At 37.3% G+C, this 18,880-nt stretch overlaps 1 protein-coding gene across 5 annotated transcripts in view; it reads right to left on the reverse strand.

The window, feature by feature from the left end:
• Nucleotides 1–346: 346 nt before the first annotated feature.
• Nucleotides 347–18,880, reverse strand: part of kcnma1a (potassium large conductance calcium-activated channel, subfamily M, alpha member 1a) — a 300,462-nt gene continuing 281,928 nt past the window's right edge. For 2 of the 5 annotated variants that reach the window (XM_052089533.1, XM_052089530.1), the window contains 7 exons: nucleotides 18,221–18,289; nucleotides 15,708–15,838; nucleotides 13,446–13,640; nucleotides 12,553–12,671; nucleotides 10,255–10,479; nucleotides 6,733–6,761; nucleotides 347–2,986 (listed from right to left, as the gene is read on the reverse strand). In XM_052089533.1, coding sequence (XP_051945493.1) covers nucleotides 2,835–2,986; nucleotides 6,733–6,761; nucleotides 10,255–10,479; nucleotides 12,553–12,671; nucleotides 13,446–13,640; nucleotides 15,708–15,838; nucleotides 18,221–18,289 — 920 coding nt within the window. In that variant the 3' untranslated portion in view covers nucleotides 347–2,834. The remainder of the gene's footprint in view (nucleotides 2,987–6,732; nucleotides 6,762–10,254; nucleotides 10,480–12,552; nucleotides 12,672–13,445; nucleotides 13,641–15,707; nucleotides 15,839–18,220; nucleotides 18,290–18,880) is intronic. The other 3 variants (XM_052089532.1, XM_052089531.1, XM_052089534.1) reach the window with 2 other exon arrangements.

Below are 18,880 nucleotides of genomic sequence, written 5' to 3' on the forward strand. Positions count from 1 at the left end.
AATCACTTCAGGACAAAGCCTAATTGTCTAGTAAACAAACAATAAAGCTGAGATCCTTTTACTTTAGAAAGTCAAAGCGGACTAGAATGGGCAGAATTGATACAGTATATTTTTACACTATGCATTTAATTTTTTTTACTAGGTGAATGGAACTGTTATAATGACTTTTTATCTTCTTGCATCTACAATCATATGGCTATTAGCTCACGGCTGCTTGAGAACATATTAAGTTCTTTTCATGGCATTATGATCGAATTATGTTACTCACTTTACAGAGACCTAATTTAGGTCAAACATCAAAAATATTATCATCTCTACTTGTGTAACAGACAGAGAAGTGCCCCCATTTTCATCTCTGTTAGCTTATGAAAATGAAAGCACACACGCTGTTTTTAGTAGTATAGCGACCAGGGACTAAAAACGAAATGTTTTTTATTACGGTTCGTTCTGATTTTTTCATTCTGGTTCAAACGTTCCGCAGCCTCCTTTCAAAAGGTTTGAACAAAATAAAAGAACAGTTAATAATGTTATTTTTAAAATTACAATTCTCTGTGGTAAGGGGTGGGTGGAATACCAATTGCAGTGTTGCCAGATCTCAAAACAGAAACAAGTAACCTGGTCAGGGAAAACATTTGAGTCAAAGCCCGGCAGCATCAAATCTGTATTAATGCATCATATCTAACAATAATTCAGTGAAGACTTGGAAACAACTGAGAAAAGTACTTTTACCTCTAATAATGTTTTGTATCTGGATTAGCTGTGCATGTATATGTAGTAATTATACATAGTTGTTAAAAACGTCATCATTCATAGAATGCGACATCCACAACGAGCAATTAGGCAAAGAAATGTGTGATGCAGCAGTTTCCTTCAGGATCAAAACACGTTTAATTTTTTCAGGCAGCATGAAGTGGTGTAGTTACAAACGTTTACTATGATAAACCCTTTAATTGGCCTTTAATTTCATGAAAAAATTATCAGAACAAAATTAACCGGTTATAACTGCTTATTAGCATTTCAAATAATGTTTTCACACTGGAACAGTTGAAAATCACTTTGTTCTGGTTTTCAGTTACGTTCTGCAAAACTTTTTGTTCAATTTCGGTTTTCGGTTTCGTTCCTTGAACCGTTTTTAGTCCCTGATAGCTACAGAGGTCCTTCAAAGCATCCCACTTCAAATGGAAACTGAAATTGTGACTTTTTGACTCTGGTTCAGAGATATTTGACTTGTCCTGTTTGATGTTTTGTGATATGTTCTGTCGTTAGCGGCAAAACTGGACAAGAAACCAAACCGGTGTGCACTGTAGCTATTAAGATATAAGATACATTTAGAAATAAAGTTCTCTGATATGTATAAAAATAAGTACAAAATGATTACGCTCATGGATAAAAAATAAGAATGTACTTATGTATAAATCTGACAGAGCACTTGAAGCAAAGTTCAAAGTTCAAGCATTTGCTTCAGTATATGTTCTACTTAACAAAGGTACAACATTAATGTGCAACCTTGATATTCATTATTATCACCAACATTTTTTTTTTTTTTGGCTGATAATTGAAAATAATGATTGAGCTTCTGCATGTTTTTGTCAATAACAGAGTTTAAAGCATCTTGGCTGGTCACAGAGAACATCCAAGCACTTTTCTGCCCCTGTGCCAACCCTGTGTCAGGCAGTGGCTACATCCAAAGGAGGAACCAATGATGCCCACTTTTCGCAATATGTGGCAATTTTATGTATTTTTTCATGTCAGCTTCATTTCATGTTTGAGAAGGTTTTAGGGTAAAAAGCTCAATCATTGTTGAATTATCAGCAGGTGATATTAGTCACCACACAGTTGTGTTAATAGCAGAACCACAGACGCAAACAAGTGATTCGGAGCCTCTTACAAAAAAAACGCACAATAAGCCTTGCTCAAAGACAATTTCCTAAACAAATGCCACACCAGCAGTCATGGATAATGGCAAGACATCAACAGAAGTAGTGCATATCCTCAGTGTATTGCCAATTTCAAAAAGCTACGTTGGGGACAACATTTAGCATTAAACGACAAGTACAGCAAACACATTTCCATATTCTCTCTCTCTCTCTGTCTAATATATATATATATAAAGGGCATCCTTTCCTGAGCCAGAAATTCAGGTTACTTCAGGCAACACGTCATGCAGGAGTACGGTCAATGCATACCCTGTCATGCAAACACTTATGACACCTTTCTTTCCTGAACAAAGCCATTCCTTTAACAGCCATACTGTAGCCTCATCTCACCCAACTGAGAGGACAACTGAGGGAAAGCTTTTACTCTTCCCTAGTCGTGAGCAACACAAATGTTATTACGTGGTAATTTTTAGTGCAAAACAAAATGGACAAAGGATATGCAACTCAATCAGTGGGACTGATGTGAAGCTTCTGAAGACGATCTTTGGATAGTGTTTGGATGACGTGAATGAAGGTGTGACCCTCATCCTCCATTATATATGCCCTCTGCATGGAGTCAGGTCACAGTGAAGGTGAGATATTGCGAAGAATCACAGGAAGTACTTTTTTTTTTTTTTTTTGCCTGTTAACGTAATTTCAAAAAGTGCTAGGGGCTGTACAATCCTTACTTGATTGTCATTATGTACATGACTATGTATACATATACAAAAGTTTGGAAGTCACATTAAAGGTATACACATAGGAGGTCCCTCTTCCTGTTCTCTGATCACTTCGAACCCTCAAGTTGTACAAGGGAAGAACAATGTATCAGCGCCGTCATCATTTCAAGATTACAGCTCATCTTTTATAGCACGATGACCCAACTCCCTCCATGATGGTAAAGGCTGGGGAATTCATTCAGCATTCATCTTCGACTTCTCGGATTGGTGGAATCAGACTACTAGTGGATTTGTACTGATTGACTTGGTTGGTCATGGGAGTGCTCATGGGCTTGATTTGAATGTTCCGTGGGTATGCATTTTCTGATTCATCTGTAAACCATCTCTTTTCTGTGAGACAGCCAAACAGGAGAGAAGCAGAAGACAAGAAAAGCATTAATACAAATCCTTTCCAGAGTTAAGCTTACTGTAGATATCTGTTTGAAAAATAGAATCCCACTTTTGCTTTATAAATGTATTATAATTCACATCTAAAAAGACACAAGGTGAAAACACACATTGTAGGACCTATATATTACCGGTTTTATGATGCAGCGAAATGTACGGTATGAAAAGCCAGCCTGATCTCATGAAAATTACATGACTGATATGATATTCTTATTGTGGTTTATTACATGTATCGTGGCAGTTTCGTTTTGTGTGGCACTTAAAGTGAAGTGAGATTTTGCCCAAACAGATGAGATGAGCTTAATGTGCTATCAAGTTTTAAATCAATAAAACTGACATACCCTAAACCTAACCGATAGTTTAATAAAAAGCAAAGCGTGACATGAAAAACGCTAGTGCAGAATCAGCCAGATCATTTTGTGGTGCCTCTAGGACACCTTTGACTCATGCATCGACTTATGTTCTTCAGGAATCCTACCCTGGTCCTTTGCATTGCAAATGTAATGCTACTGCACAATTTGATGAAATTTGCACAAGCTTTTATATGCAGTTGTTTATGTAACGAAAACTTTAAAGTGTATCACATAAGTTATCATGCATATATACTAAGATAGCATTGTGTGAGGAACAGAGTAAGAAGTGTTTATTAATTTACAATCTGCAGTCTTACTCATGATTTGGGTGAAAGGGAATAAAAGTAATGGTTGTTGTAGCGCATCTAGTGTTCATTCCACTAGGAAAATAACGCAATATGTACAAGGAGCCACTTAGAGTAATGTAATTTTATGAGTCCAAATTGGTAAAAGCACCTACTGCCTTCCAATAAGGGATATTCTAAACTAAACAAATGACTGTATCATGGTGTGTTTCTGACTTGATTTGCACAGTATCAGGGCTTAAAAGTGCACTGGAATCAAGTCTTGATAGGAAAACAGCCACATTTCAGAGGACTTAAGCCATATGTAGGGCCAGCATTGGTCCTCATCACATTCAAATCCTCCTAGGCAATGTCATTTTTAAGCACTCCAATATTTCCAACTATTCCTCCAACTTGAAATGTGCTGCACACCTTGGAGTGTCAGGCTGTGACGAGCCGTGGGGGAGAGTGTCACAGCACAGTTGTTTGATGTAAGTGGAGCTGTGCCTGAGGTGGTGCAAGGAGTCAGCCACCTCACTCCATTCCCCTGAGTTTACTATTGATGCTGGCACTCACATTGCCTTGAGACATCCTCTGGTTCCACAAGGGTTAAAAAGAGCCAATTTCAGAAGCTCAGGGACACTCATCATAGGTCCCTCTCTCACACGGATATCTGAGGGGAATTTTGGCGGAACGCTCATCTGACTGGTTCAAGTGGGGAACTTATAACGAACCGTATCTATGTTTCACGATTAAAAAAGGTCCAGAGTACCCCTGCGCTATAGTGAGTTTGCCTCTTTAAATAGGCCTAACAAGGCGCAATGCAACATGGCAAAAGTAATATGACAAAATCCATGGCTATTCAATCAATTACATTAATAAATATGATTAAGCTATGGACCGATATATCAACCATACCAATTATCAGCCAATATTTGGACATTTTGCAAAGATCTGAATAGGTCTGTGTTGGGGAAGTTACTTTGAAACTGTGAAACTACAGACAAGCTCCTCAAGTAGTTTGTTAAATTACAAGCCACAAAGAAAATGTAGCTAACCACCTTTGGATTAATTTAAGGAAGAAAATCTTTGGAGGAAAAGTGATGATTAAAAATTGAATAATTTAAAAAAATATACAATTTTATAATTTAGTCCACACATACTATCATATTAAATAAAATTATATATTGCTTTTGTGCTACATACATATTGTACTGAATCAGTATAAAACTACTTATAAAACACACTGTTTAACAGAGTGTAACTGAAACAAGGCAATAAACAGCAGCAATTAACTTCATGTTTTACTTCAGAAAAGAAGCAAAGTGACTTTGGTGCTGGGTCTCAAGTTCGGGGAATAATTTATTTGAAATTCATTTACATTAACTGTCCAAATGAAGTCATTTTATTTATTTTTTGAAGAGTGCTTTTCACAACAAATCATTTCACAGCAGCTTACGATTCACTTCACTTAATACCTTTGACTTTCTAACACTACATTTCTGTGAAACCAGGTCTTGTATATACATTTTTGCAAAACTTGTTTTACGTGACTCCAAAATTTCCCGCAGTTTCCAGGTGAAATCAATATTAGAGGTATACACAACAATTGTGTTTTATTCCCTTTCACTTAAAGCACAACTTTTTTGAGAAAAGGCTTCTCTCTATGTTATTATATCGTCACATTTTTACTCTAACGCATCAACTGAGAAAGATACATTTTAACAATTACAGACCCACCTACTTATATACTGTACACTTATTTCAATATGATTAGCTAACACTATCGTTTGGGTTTAAATGTTGGTTGGTTGGCTGGTTGTTTCTGAAAAAGTGCTTTTCATTTCGTGTCTCCATTTTGAAATGCTACTGGATTAGTTTAGGTATCATTAGATTATAAAACATCCATCTAAAATTTACCTTAAAAACTTGTCTGATTACATCATCATTTCAATTGCTTTTGGTGCTCCTATCTGGACATTTCACTGAAAAACTGCAATACCAAATGAGTAATACAACACATATTTTTTTTAATAGCAAAAATCTTGTCATGGTCACATACATTTCATGAGATCAGGCGGTTTCTGTGTGAATCTTTGAATAGTATATTTTAACCAGTTAATTTACAAGAACTGTATGAGTGAACCAATTTACTTATTTTTGATTTGCATCTTTGATTTAAACGTATTTATTTAATTGGTAAATTTCAGTACATATTATGCAAAACAAGTGTAGATTTAAATTCAGCAATTTTGTGTACATCTTATTTGACATCATTAAATTGTTATATATAACAGCCATTATATTGTCTGAAAAAAAACTAAAACAAAACATTGTTTTTATGAATCTATTATTCATTTATTAGTCTATTAATAATACTCACAATAAACAATCCTTCCGTTTATGTTGTTTTCAGCTGACATGCAACGCATTGACTTGGTGCATCAACAAAGATGTCTAAATGGTGTGCATTCACAGGTGTATGGCTTTGAATGTGGCTCATTAAATCAGATTTTAGAGACAGAACTTTCCATTTAATAGTGTCAATTTGTTTAGTTTATTTGTATAATAAAATTGGAAATTATCATGTACATTGCGTAACATACATAAATCAGTCTAAATACAGTGTTTTGGGCAAATAAAACCTATCAATATGTAGGAACAATGTGCAGACACGCTGACCTCTCACACAGTGCAGTTTGTCTTAGAGAAAGAAATAAAGAAAATTTCATGAGAGATAAATGAACAGGATAAACTCAAAAAAGTCAAGGGTACTACTGAGAGAGATCACCAGAGGTATCACATGATCGGAGGTAAAGAGAGGATGACAGTCAACCACATGCAATGCTGGGATGATCCTGAGCATGACAAGAGTTAGGCAGTAGCAGCAGCCATTTGCTTTCGGTTAGAAAGCAAAGGTGAAAAGTAGCCATGACTTCCTTTGAAAGTAAAATCAAAATCCCCTCTCATAACAGTGCTCCACCAGGACAAAGTTATGATTAAAAGATCCCACAACAGGTGCTGTATCATGCAGAATCATTAACTTGCATACCTGGGCCCATTCTATTCATCCTTGTTGCACTTCAAAAAAAAAAGTGGTCTATGTAAGTTTTACAGTGTTTAAGGCAAGTAATACGTCTCAAACAGAAAAACTGATATCATATCCCTACATTTTCAGTCTGTTAGTTAACTTATTGAAAACTAAAACTCAATACACATTTTGAGTTAGACATTATTTTGCAAACTTATGGGGAATTATTCTAAAATAAATTTATGTTGACAATACATTTTCATTATTAAATAACTTTCAACAACAATAATACTTTGATACAACTATATTTAGCTGATCTCATAATAAAAAATACAATTAATTTACAATATAATTATTTTTTTCTTTAGAGGAGAATAAGTGCTGTAAAATCTTTTCACTTTTCACATCTGTAATATTTACATTTAATAAGGCAAAATGAGGCAAAATGAAAGCACAATTATTCCATAACTTAACTAATGCAATTATTCCATAACTAATGCAACCTACTTTTTTCTCACAAACGAGGAAATGTCTTATAAACACGAGGAAATGTCTTATAAACACTAAAACTGTTCGGATTATAGCTTTAAGGCACACATAATAACAGGCAATGATGTCAATGCAGGGTTTCACAACTTCCCAAAATACCTTGCAGCCAGGGGCGAATTACGTTTTCTGAGGCACCAAGCAACCGACCAAGCTGGGGCCCCATTTTGAAAATTTAAGCTTAAATAAATTACATAAAATGTATTTTAAATCATAATATTAAATAAATAAATTCAACCTATCAACCATTGTAATTGTAAGATAATTAATGCATGTTTTCCAGTTTTTCCACAATAAAGTAATTAAAAAAAGCTATATTAACCTACATAAATATATACAAAACATTTTGTTGAATAGGGTGTGCAAAACCTACTATTTCACCCAGTAACATTTTGGAATTCATTCATTATTTACTAATTTTATAACCCAACAATTATTTATTGTTGTCCAGTTTATCATTATAATATGATACAGCATTTTTATTACTTTGAGGATTTGTTGTATACAATAGTAATATATTTCTGTCTTGTTAACTTTACTTTCACCTGGAGCTTATACACTGACGCTGAGGCTGTATTTTATGTAAGTGTTGTAGGCAACATTCGTAACTAACAATAAACATACAAAGCACGGCGGCCCCTCAGCACACTAGAGCAGAAGGGAAAAATCCTTGCCGTTTATCAAGCGCTGAAATTTGCTTTTTGCAGAACAATCTGGAATAATTGTAACAGTCCCCTCTTTGCATCCTGAACTTGTTCAGAACATTAAATCTTTGTGACACCTGCGCTAAAAAAATAATCTAGACACAGTTCAATGACTGATACAGAACGCAGGTGTCTCGGCACACAGTGTCTAAAAATGTGCCAGTCCTCCGTGAGACACTAAAGAAACAGAAAGACATGGTGCAGCGTATGGAAGTTTATCTAGCGCATGTTACAGAGGAAAAAAATTACAAAACAGAGCAGACGCAGGCAAAAACATGTTCGGTGTGAACAGCCCCTAACTCATAAATTTGTGCGTATCTGTGAGTGAGAGCGCGTGCGCAAAACAATTCAGGATGGCATATATTTTTTTTTTTTCATAAATCACAAACTCGAACACAACTCAGCTGTCCCGACCCCAGCAGCTTCTAACGTGAACCGCTCCAAGAGCACTGACAACAAAGTATTCGCTCGTGTACCCAGAACAACATATCACCCAAAAAAAATTAGCGGCACATTCCTACCAGGGCGGGGGGCCGCCCCAACGTCCGGGGCCCCATACAATTACGATGTTTGTGTGGTGGTTTAAACCGCTACTGCTTGCAGCACATCCATTTTGTTGAGAGCTAATATCTCTACACATACAGTCTTTATAAATTAGTTCTATGTAAAGTAAATAATTAATTATGGTGTACATTTTAATTATCCACACACTAATTTGTTTGTTACTACAAAGCATGATTGACACTTAAATATACACCTCAAGGGCTTCTGCACCTGCAAGGCATTTAGGGATGGTGTGAAACTATTTATGCTATGATAACATCTCTAAATCCCACCTGCAAAATCGAAAAATAAAATAAAAATCATTGGAGCATAACAAAATAAATAAGCCACTAACACAGACTAAAAACATGATGATGCAATTTGCAGTTTTCTCACACACAAACAAATAACAATGATTGGACACATAGGAAGGCAATAAATGCATTGATGCTCTGTTACCTGACTCTGAAGCATTTGTGGTCATGTCTAAAGACAGACAAACCTATGCCATGATCAAAGCTATACTTTCTATACACAAATAATAGTGGAAAGAAACACAATCCTAGCAGTTCATCCTAGAGGTCTGTGGTAAAAAGTTTTTGGTTTTTGTTTTTCTGTTCCACTCCCACAAGTTTCATGGTGCTTCCCATCTGCTCATACAAATTTGACTTTTTGACCATTAACCCCTGACTTGAACAGATTTTCCTCCCACCCACTCCCACTCAATATGGGTCCTCATTCCTATAATACAAGTTTATTTTTTTCCCTGGTGTCAACTTAGCTATTTATTATTCTCAGTTATGTCTGAAAAGATAGAAAAAAAATTATAAGTTGCATATAGGGCTTTTTTTTTATTTGCAGGCTAGAGTTTTATTGTTAACAATCATAAAATAAATCTTGAAGCACATATGACAGTTTTTTTTCTTGTTTACAATAAATGCTAAAATAATCATTCCTGCTGGAATATTTGCAGGAATATTAAATGAAAAACTATTTAAACAACCATCCATAAACAATATGTTGTTCACTGAGGTAAATTTCAACGCTGACCATCTCTACTCCTAAAAATCTGGCCACAAATACTCAAATCTATTTGGGATATAGTAAGGACTTCTGTGAACACTTTTGTGTGTTGACTTAAGAATCTGCTTTTTGATTCAAGGAATCAAACCGTTTGAATTAATTGATTTACGTATATGTGCCAGATTTCCCAACACTACATGGAACAGAGAACTTGTTGCATTTATGATTTGTGTTATTAAGAATAACATCTTCTCTCAGAATGCCCGCTCCCACGGCAACGCAGGAATTTAAACCCATACCGCAGCAAATCTACTCGGCTCCTTTGGGAATCCCTTGCACGTGCAGACCTCTAGTGAATTCATAAAACCTAACTTCATAGCTCTACTGTAATTGTAGTAAAATACAGCATTGATATGCAGACTGATGCTGGTATGGTCCTGGGTTATTAAGGTGTAGTTGGAATGAGGCAATGATCTAATGGTTATAGAGCTCAGTGTATGGTCAAGGCAGGGGCCATATGCACAGAACAATGGAGCAAACTCACAAACAGAACAAGGAACACTGAGTATAAAACACTCACACAGCATCCTTTCTGTTTGAAGTGTGCTAAAACCACAGAATTTAACAAACGCACATGTACATACACACACACACACACACACTCACTCACTCACTCACTCTGTTGGGTTAAAAAGACAAATCAAGCCAGAGGGCTAGAGCAACTTACTTCTGTTTGTCCCGAGCTTCTCGTGCTTTGCTGCTGCGGTTCTGACGGTTCGTGGCTGGGATGGAGTGAACTGAAGAGCTCTTCTTGCTGGATGAATGGGAGGAATGGGAAGAGTGGGACAGGCTCGCTCGAGACTGGCCCGCGTTGTGGTCAAACTGCATCAGACAGAAGATCAGGTCTGTGGGCACCAGCTCAAACTCATAAGGTGGGTTTGTGATGACATACCTGTGCACATGGAAATGTTGAAGAAACATGTTCAAGAATCATGTAGGAGGAGCAAGCAAAGCATTTACTTGATTTTGAGACGTGGGCTATATTGTATAGCACACAAGTCACCTTTAACTCCCATACACTACACCTCTGTTCCAAAACCTCACTGTCTACATACACAGAATGTATTCAGACCCTTTCATTTTTTTCACATTTTGTTAAGTTCCAGCCTAATGCTAAAATGCTTTAAATTATAACTTTTTTCACATCAATCTACACTGCATCCCACATTATTTCAAAGCAAAACACCGATTTTTGATAACTTTGAACATTTGTTAAAAAGAAAAAACTTAAATATTCCATTGAAATTAGTATTCAGAACTCAATACTTCGTTGAAGCACCTTTGGCGGCGATTACAGCCTCAAGTCTTATTGGCTATGATATTACAAGCTTTGCACACCTGCATTTGGGTATTTTCTGCTATTCTTCTCTGCAGATCCTCTCAAGCTCTGTCAGGTTGGATGGGACCATCGGTGGACAGCCATTTTCAGATCTCTCCAGAGATGTTCAATTGGGTTCAAGTCCGGGCTCTGGTTGGGGCACTCAAGGACATTCACAGAGTTGTCCCTAAGCCACTCTTGCGTTGTCTTGGCTGTGTGCTTAGAGTCATTGTCCTGTTGGAAGGTGAACTTTCGGCCTAGTCTGAGGACCTGAGTGCTCTGGACCAGGTTTTCATTAAGGATATGTCTGTATTTTGCTGTGTTCAGCTTTCCCTCAACCCTGAGAAGTCCCCCAGTCCCTGCCACTGAAAAACACCCCCACAGCATGATGCTACCACCACCATGCTTCACAGTTGGGATGGTCTTCATTTAATCAGACAAGATAATCTTGATTCTCACCATCTGAGAGTCCTTTAGGAGCTTTCATATGTCTTGCACTGAGGAGAGGCTTCCATCTGGTCACTCTGTCATAAAGCCCAGATTGGTGGAGTGTTGCAGTGATGTTGTCCTTCTACAAGTTTCTCCAATCTCCACACATGATTTCTGGAGCTCAACCAGAGTGACCATCGGGTTCTTGGTCACCTCTCTTACCAAGGCCAATCTCCCCAGACTAACTGCTCAGTTTGGACAGGGCAGCCAGCTCTAGGAAGAGTTCTGGTTGTTCCAAGCTTCTTCCATTTAAGAGTTACTGTATGGAGGCAACTGTGCTCTTGGGAACCTTCAATGCAGCCAATTTTTTGTAGCCTTCCCCAGATCTCTGCCTCGACACAATCCTGTCTCAGGCAGTTCCTTTGACCACATGGCATGATTTTTGCTCTGATATGCATTTTCAGCTGTAAGACCTTTTATAGACAGGTGTGTGCCTTTTCAAATCATGCCCATTCAATTGAATTTGTCAGTGGTGGATTCCAATCAAAGTTTAGAAACATCTCAAAGATGATCCAGAGAAATGGGATAAACATGAGCAAAATTTCAAGAGAGATAGCAAAGGGTCTGAATACTTAAGTCAATGTGATATTTCAGTTTTTTCTTTTAAATGAATTTGCAAAGTTAGAATATAATCTGGTTTTTGGTTTGTCATTATGGGGTATAGAGTGTAGATTGCTGTGAAAAAAAAATATTTAAAGCGTTTTACCAACCTTCTTAGACAGCATCCAAACAAAAATGGAACCTTTTAAGCAACAGATATATAAACAACTGATAATTTTTAATGATCACGCCACAGTGTGCCATGAATGATCTTCAATGCTTACAAGGGACTTGAAAGTAAAATAAATAAGCTTGTTGCAATATCTTATCAGTATATATGTGATGCTGTCTTAGATTATATGGGTAAAACAAGGAATTTTACAAGTATGCTAAATTTTGCTGCTTGATAGATAATATTTCATGTCAGAAGCTAACTCATTATGCCCAAAAATGCTGTCTAGATAGGCAGCTCTCTAGGTTTTGGATATTAGCTTGAAATGAAGTAGGACTCATTTTATTTTCCCAGTACTTGTGTTGAGCTGGAATAGAGGCCTATAACAGTAAAAGTATGAACTTAAAAACTAATTAACATTAAAAGACGTAAAACGGACAGCTCACCTTTTCATGCACTGGCTTGGTGTACCTAAATGTGCATCTCGTAATCTATAGATTCCAAAGCACAGCATGTTGTATGTTTTCAATGCTTTACAAAATAAGTCCCCATAGCAACCGCCATCCTTGAAAAAACACAAAAAACGACAATGGTGCATTAAAGGTTTTTTCTATTAAGAAGATTTGAAACAACTTAAATGTCAAGCCAACAACAGCCTGTTTGAGTCTAAGTGTCAGAAAAGGTTGGAAAATAGCCATTAAAACTAAATTATGACTGTTGTTGGTGCAAGAACCTTGACTAAAATTTTAAGTAGACTTCAGGTGAAAATAAATGACTAAAGTGTACAATATGGCCCCTATTGAAGGGACAGTTATTTGACGACAAATACAATTCTGTATTTGTTAATTCACCCTCATGTTGTTCAAAACATTCATGACTAACATGGAACACAAAAAAAATGTTAGGCAGTATGGCAGTCTCAGTCGCCATTCACTTTAATTGCATCTTTTTTCTAAACAATGAAAGTGATTGGTGACTAAGTCTAACATTCTGCCAAACATCTCTGTTTATCATACAAAACAGCAGAAATTAAGAACTTAAGAGCAAGTGTTATTTGCCTCTCTCTTCATTTGTAATATCCATTTCCAATTCCTACACCACAATGATATTATAAGCCAATGCCAAAATTGGATGGCACTCTTACACAGATACAAAAATACAATGAAAGATTTAAGGGCAGCCTTATTTTTCCTTCACAACTGTCTCCAGCACAGACTTTAACTTTGCCTGTTCAGCTTGTTCACTTTGCATTAGCAGGCAGGGGAGGCGTCGGACAGGGGAACCAGCCCTGTTGGGGAAAGTGACAAAACGTGTCAGCTCCTCTTAACCATCCACTTACCCCCAAGTCTGCGAAGGGTCCATCGTACAGGGCCAGCTGGGCAACCCGACACCTGTCCCTGTTAGCCAGCGTCTGCGGCGTGCTGTAGCCACCTCTCAGTGCATTCTCCTCAGCCAACAGGGCCTCCAGCTCCGGAGTGGCGCCTCCCGTGACCAGCGTCCGGATCAGGGTGAGGATATTATCATTGAAGTATGTCTGCCAAGATAAGGGAGAGGATCCGGACGTGAGCACCATTAGAGTCACAACTCAAGACAGTGAGGATTTTGGAGCTGTCCCGGGCACTGTTATCTAGACCCTGATCTGTCTCTTCTCATTTTACTCCCCGGGAAGGGAAGAGACACAGGAATGCAATTACGCCAGCTGTTGTTGTTGTCTCCTCCCCATCCACATCCATTTTGGTATCAGCAGCCATGCTAAACAGGGGAGCATTTTGCACATGAGGACATTTTCATTATCATTATTGTAACTATTTGTTTATAGATCTCATAATAGAATACGTGTTCTAGTGTTCTTTTTAACAAAAGTCAGAGACCACTAGTTAAAATTATTCTATTTTGTATTTTTCTAATTTAATATGTTTTGAAAATACATTATTTTATCATCATAATAATTTTTTATCATATTTTGGCCCTTCTCAATCATAGCCTCCTAATAATCCCCATCCATGAAATGGCTCTATCACACTACTATCTCCTCTTCACAAATAGCTGGTGTGTGGTGAGCGTACTGGCGCAACATGGCTGCCATGGCACCATCCAGGTGGATGCTGCACACTGGTGGTTGAACAGAGTCCCCTGTTCACTGTGTAAAGCGCTTTGAGCGTAGATTCAGAAAAGGGCTACATGAGTGTAATGTTCATTCATTCATTCAATAGTAGAATTTAAAAATGTCCGAATTTCTTAGTATTTTGTGTGTACCACTTTTGCTTTCAAGGCAGCATGCACCCGAGCTGGTATGGACTCCACAAGTTTGTGCAAAACTTAAGGATTCATGTTATCCAGCATGATCTCAGAATGTTCCAAAAAAGCGTCTTGTGTGTTTCAGTGGAAGAAAGGAAATAGACCCCTTATCCAAAAGAGTTCACAATTTTACAAATTTGTTTACATTTTATTACATTTAATTAGAAGTAGAATTTTCAAAATGTATTCTTCTTTATGTAATTTTTCAAAATCCAAAAACTTTCCGGGTTTAAATACAAATTTTAATCCCTCATTTTCGAAGTGGTCTCTAGTTGACTTTTAGAACGCACTGTGTGTATGATGTCATCAGGACACCTGCAAAATCAGCACAGTGATGATAAAGTTGTCAAATGATTAATATATAAAAAGAAAAGATTCTAATAAGATCATAAAGTACTTTGTGTGAGCCCCAGAGGGCCGTGTCACTGCAAGCTTGCGCTAGAGTGACACCTCTCCAGGACCCTGACAGCAGCATTCAGCTGAATGATGGATGAGAGCTGTCTATTAGCAGGCTTCACCTTTGTCCGGAGTGAAATGCACTCGAAGGCTGCTTTGTTCTAACTTCACTCAAAGTGAAAGGTACTGGAATTAAGCCATCATCCGGATAAGGGGGATAGCAGCGGTCGTATGTGGTGAGGGGGAAAAAGAGAACTAAATGAAGAGAGAAGGAAAAAAGAAAATGTATCTTTTCCATTCTACCCCAGATGAAATTGTTAGGAGATTAGAGCTTTTGGACCCCACATCAGCCAAACTTGCATGTCAAGACATGCCATTAAAGAAAACCTGAGCAATTACCTTGTTAAAAGATCTAGTAAGACTCTTGAAAGTTCATTTCATGACACATTACATGAGGAGTCTTGGCAACAACTTTCTTTTTGATGTCACTGTTGCTGACAGTGCTGTCTGATCAGTGTGGCATTTCATTTACCAACGTCTGCCTACTGGTAACACTTGAGCCTACATCTAAAGCACACCACAGCCGCCGGATTTCACTTTCCTATACATTATTTTAGAGGATTAGCTTCCAGAGTGTGAGATGTGCTTTCATGCCATTCTATATGACATGCCATAATGTGGGAGAAATAAATGTGCACCTTTTGACAGTTTGCTTTGTTCACCAAATCATTCATAATTTTGAATATCAAGAAGTGATAAGTAGATAATATTAAGGATTATTTGCGCAATAAACTTCAGCAGTGATAATTTCTTTAAAACATTTTGTTTATTTGCTAATCTGAATTCAAGTAGGAAAATAGGAGTCAATGTGGCAGATGTTAAGATTGTTACACATTCAATAACTCACCGCACTCATGAGTGAGTCCAACACGCTGATGGCAAACGCAGTGCCACAGGCAAATGGTTGGGTTAGATACAGCTCCGTATCTGGGTCATCATCATCATCTTGGTCCAAAAATTGAACATTGGAGTCATTCACTACAGTAGAGAAAGAGAAGTTTTAAACCCATGCAGAAAAATATGTAAAGAGTTAACCAAACAGTCAGATTAATTTAGGGTGGAGAAGTGCAGTTTCTACCCAGCCATTGATAAACAGGTCAATGAAATCAAACAAACAATGAGGAGAAAGAAAAAACGGCATGCACTTCAGTGGTCGTGCATTCTGGAGATTAAAATAAATTTAACTCAAAAATTGTGGTACCTTAATGGCTTGAATTGGAACAAGTTAAATATATATATATATATATATATATATATATATATATATATATATATATATATATATCTCAAAAGGAATAGTTGACCCACAAATTTAAATGCTGTCTTTATTTACTCACCCTCATGTTGTTCTAAACCCATAGTACTTATTTTCTCCCACTGATTATAATATATAAGAGTCTCAGTCACCATTTACTTTCATTGCATCTTTTTTTATAAAATGAAAATGAATGGTGACCACTGACATGTATAGAACTGGATCGCTGACAAAATGGTAAACTGCCAGCAGGAGGTGAAGCCACCGGAAGTGCTTGAGCGGCCATATTGGTGTGCCCAAAATGTCATAGAGCATCAATGACTGACAGCTGATAATGCCACCATTTCACCATCTCCTACCTCCAGATCCGTCATTCGCATTTCACCCTCTAGTGACAATCGTGTTTAATTTGCTCCTTATGGATAATATTTGTAACGAAGGAAAAGATAAACATGGATCATGATGTCAGAACATTCACATGCCCCAGCGTGCAGCTTAACAGTGCAGCACAACGATCACCAAAGGAAGTGGCAAAACTGTCCACAAGTTGTAATGTAAGTAGGAAAATCTGTAATGTCTGCTTGTTTTAGAGTAACAACATGTCCTTTCCCCTGGATGGACTTTAAATAGTCAGACCGGGAATTGCCTGTTTTTATAGTGATGTGCTCTCTAAAGTCATAAATGGATATGGATACATGTCATAAATACATGTTCATTTGCCATTTAAACCTAGCATATCTGTTTAATTTTAACCACCTTTGCTTTGCGTGTCTACCTCCCTCTATGCGCGCCCGCTGTGTCCGTGTTATAAAGAGAAAGGGAGATAGATAGAGAGAGATTGCACTCTTATTCAAGTGACCACCAGAAGGCACTTTTTGATGAAAACATAAAATAAGTAACTCTGATCAAACACTTTGATGTTCACAATAAATAAGTGTGAAAATGTCTGTTTGTATCTTAACTCAGTTTCAGTGAACTTTTTTACACTCAGCTTATTTATTAGAGGTGAATACTCTTTAAAATAGATATACATAACTCACACTGGCTTTCAAGAAAAAGGAAAAATTCCTGATTTTAAATAAATAATTACATGTTTGGGACATTTGCACTGTAGGGATGTACATGCAGATTTCAGATATTAAATCGGTGATTGAATAACTATTGTTTAAATAATTAGACACACCGGAATGCTTGGGCAGAGTAATATGGCGGCGCCGTGGCTTCACTGTTATGATGTCATCAGCAATACAGTTCTATATTATATATCAGTGATGGTGACAGAAGCTGTCATTCTGCTTTACATCTCCTTACAGGTTTGGAACAATATAAGGGTGAGGGTGAGTAAACGATTAACAGAAGTTTTCATTTTGGAGCTAATTATCCTTTAAAGTGATGAACAGTTGCCATTGTGGAAGATAAAGATTAAAGTAACAGAATACCTGCCAATCAGTCACAAATACAAGCATTTATGCCCACTTATAAAGAATAACAAGCTTTTAAACATTTGTGTCTTTGGTTGGACAACAGCAGCAGTCTGACTGCTTTGAGGGTATTTGGGACTGTCTCAGCAGCCAATGTATGGAGACAAAGCCCTCAAATCCTGCTCTGTTTGAACACAGCCTTGCGTGAACCTTTGTTTCACCCCGTTTCAAAAATCTGTGCTTCGGAGATTAGGCCCAGCCCCAAAATAAATAAATAAAAATAAACAGCTTAAAGCAAGGTTTGATCTATTTTTTGTTTTTCTTTTAATTTGATTTCTTCCCATACTTCCTGTGAGCTGAGGAAAAGAAATGTCAGTCTCGCAGACAGTTTGCTGATGAAAAAGAGCCCGGGCCAGAGAATTGAACTGCAGGGAGATGCTATGGAAACAGCCACAAGGACAGACTGACATGATCAAAGGCCTAGTGATGCTCTGAGAAAGAAAGAAAAATAAATCCTTAAAAAGGCTAAAAAAAACAAGACCGTCAAATTCAACCAGAACTAAGGATAAAAATGTGTTCAAAGTGATGCCATGGGAGCAGGCCTCATCTGCGGCGCGAGAAATCAAGACAAGCCAATGAAGGAGGCAGTGCATCAGAGCAGCGGAGGACAAAGGCACAGCTTACCCAGTTCTGTTATCATTTGTATGTTGGTTCCACTGTTTTTTTCCTGACTTAATGAAACCAAAGGCTTAGCTAATGGTGATAAAACAGTGTTGAGGGGAGACAGTTATTGAAACAAGTTCAAAGCCAAAGAAAGAGAAAGCATAAATGAGAGTATCATGTCAAGAGTGGGATTAGAAATCTAAAGGTACAGTGTCAGGATGAAGCGCTTCTCTAAGAATTCCATGCAACACAGTTCAACAGTGTTTGTTCATGATAACAGGCATATATTTTAGGCTTTGGTATCTAGTATAATGCAAATAAGGGAAAAAGATTACTGTGAACTGCTTTAGAACAAAAAAGGAGAAAGAAAATGCACTGAACATTGTATGTTTTTCTCATGTAATCTCTCAGATACTCAGCACAGCACTGATATTGCAGGCCTGATTTACCAAGAGCTCCACTGATCGCTAAAGATGTTGTTTAGGGAAGTAGCCATGAATTACTTTTAGCTGAGGTTTATGCTACAAGCTAAACAGCTTCATCAGAGTAAGGAATTTCTAGTTGGTTTATTACATCAAGATCTTCAAGTATCAATTGATGCAGTGGAGGGATGACAGAATGCTGTTTGAAAAGTACATGAGAAAGAAATGGATGAAAAAAAAATTGTTTGCAATATGGTTT

Source organism: Xyrauchen texanus, chromosome 24, assembly GCF_025860055.1.
Source record: "Xyrauchen texanus isolate HMW12.3.18 chromosome 24, RBS_HiC_50CHRs, whole genome shotgun sequence".
NCBI classification, from domain to species: domain Eukaryota; kingdom Metazoa; phylum Chordata; class Actinopteri; order Cypriniformes; family Catostomidae; genus Xyrauchen; species Xyrauchen texanus.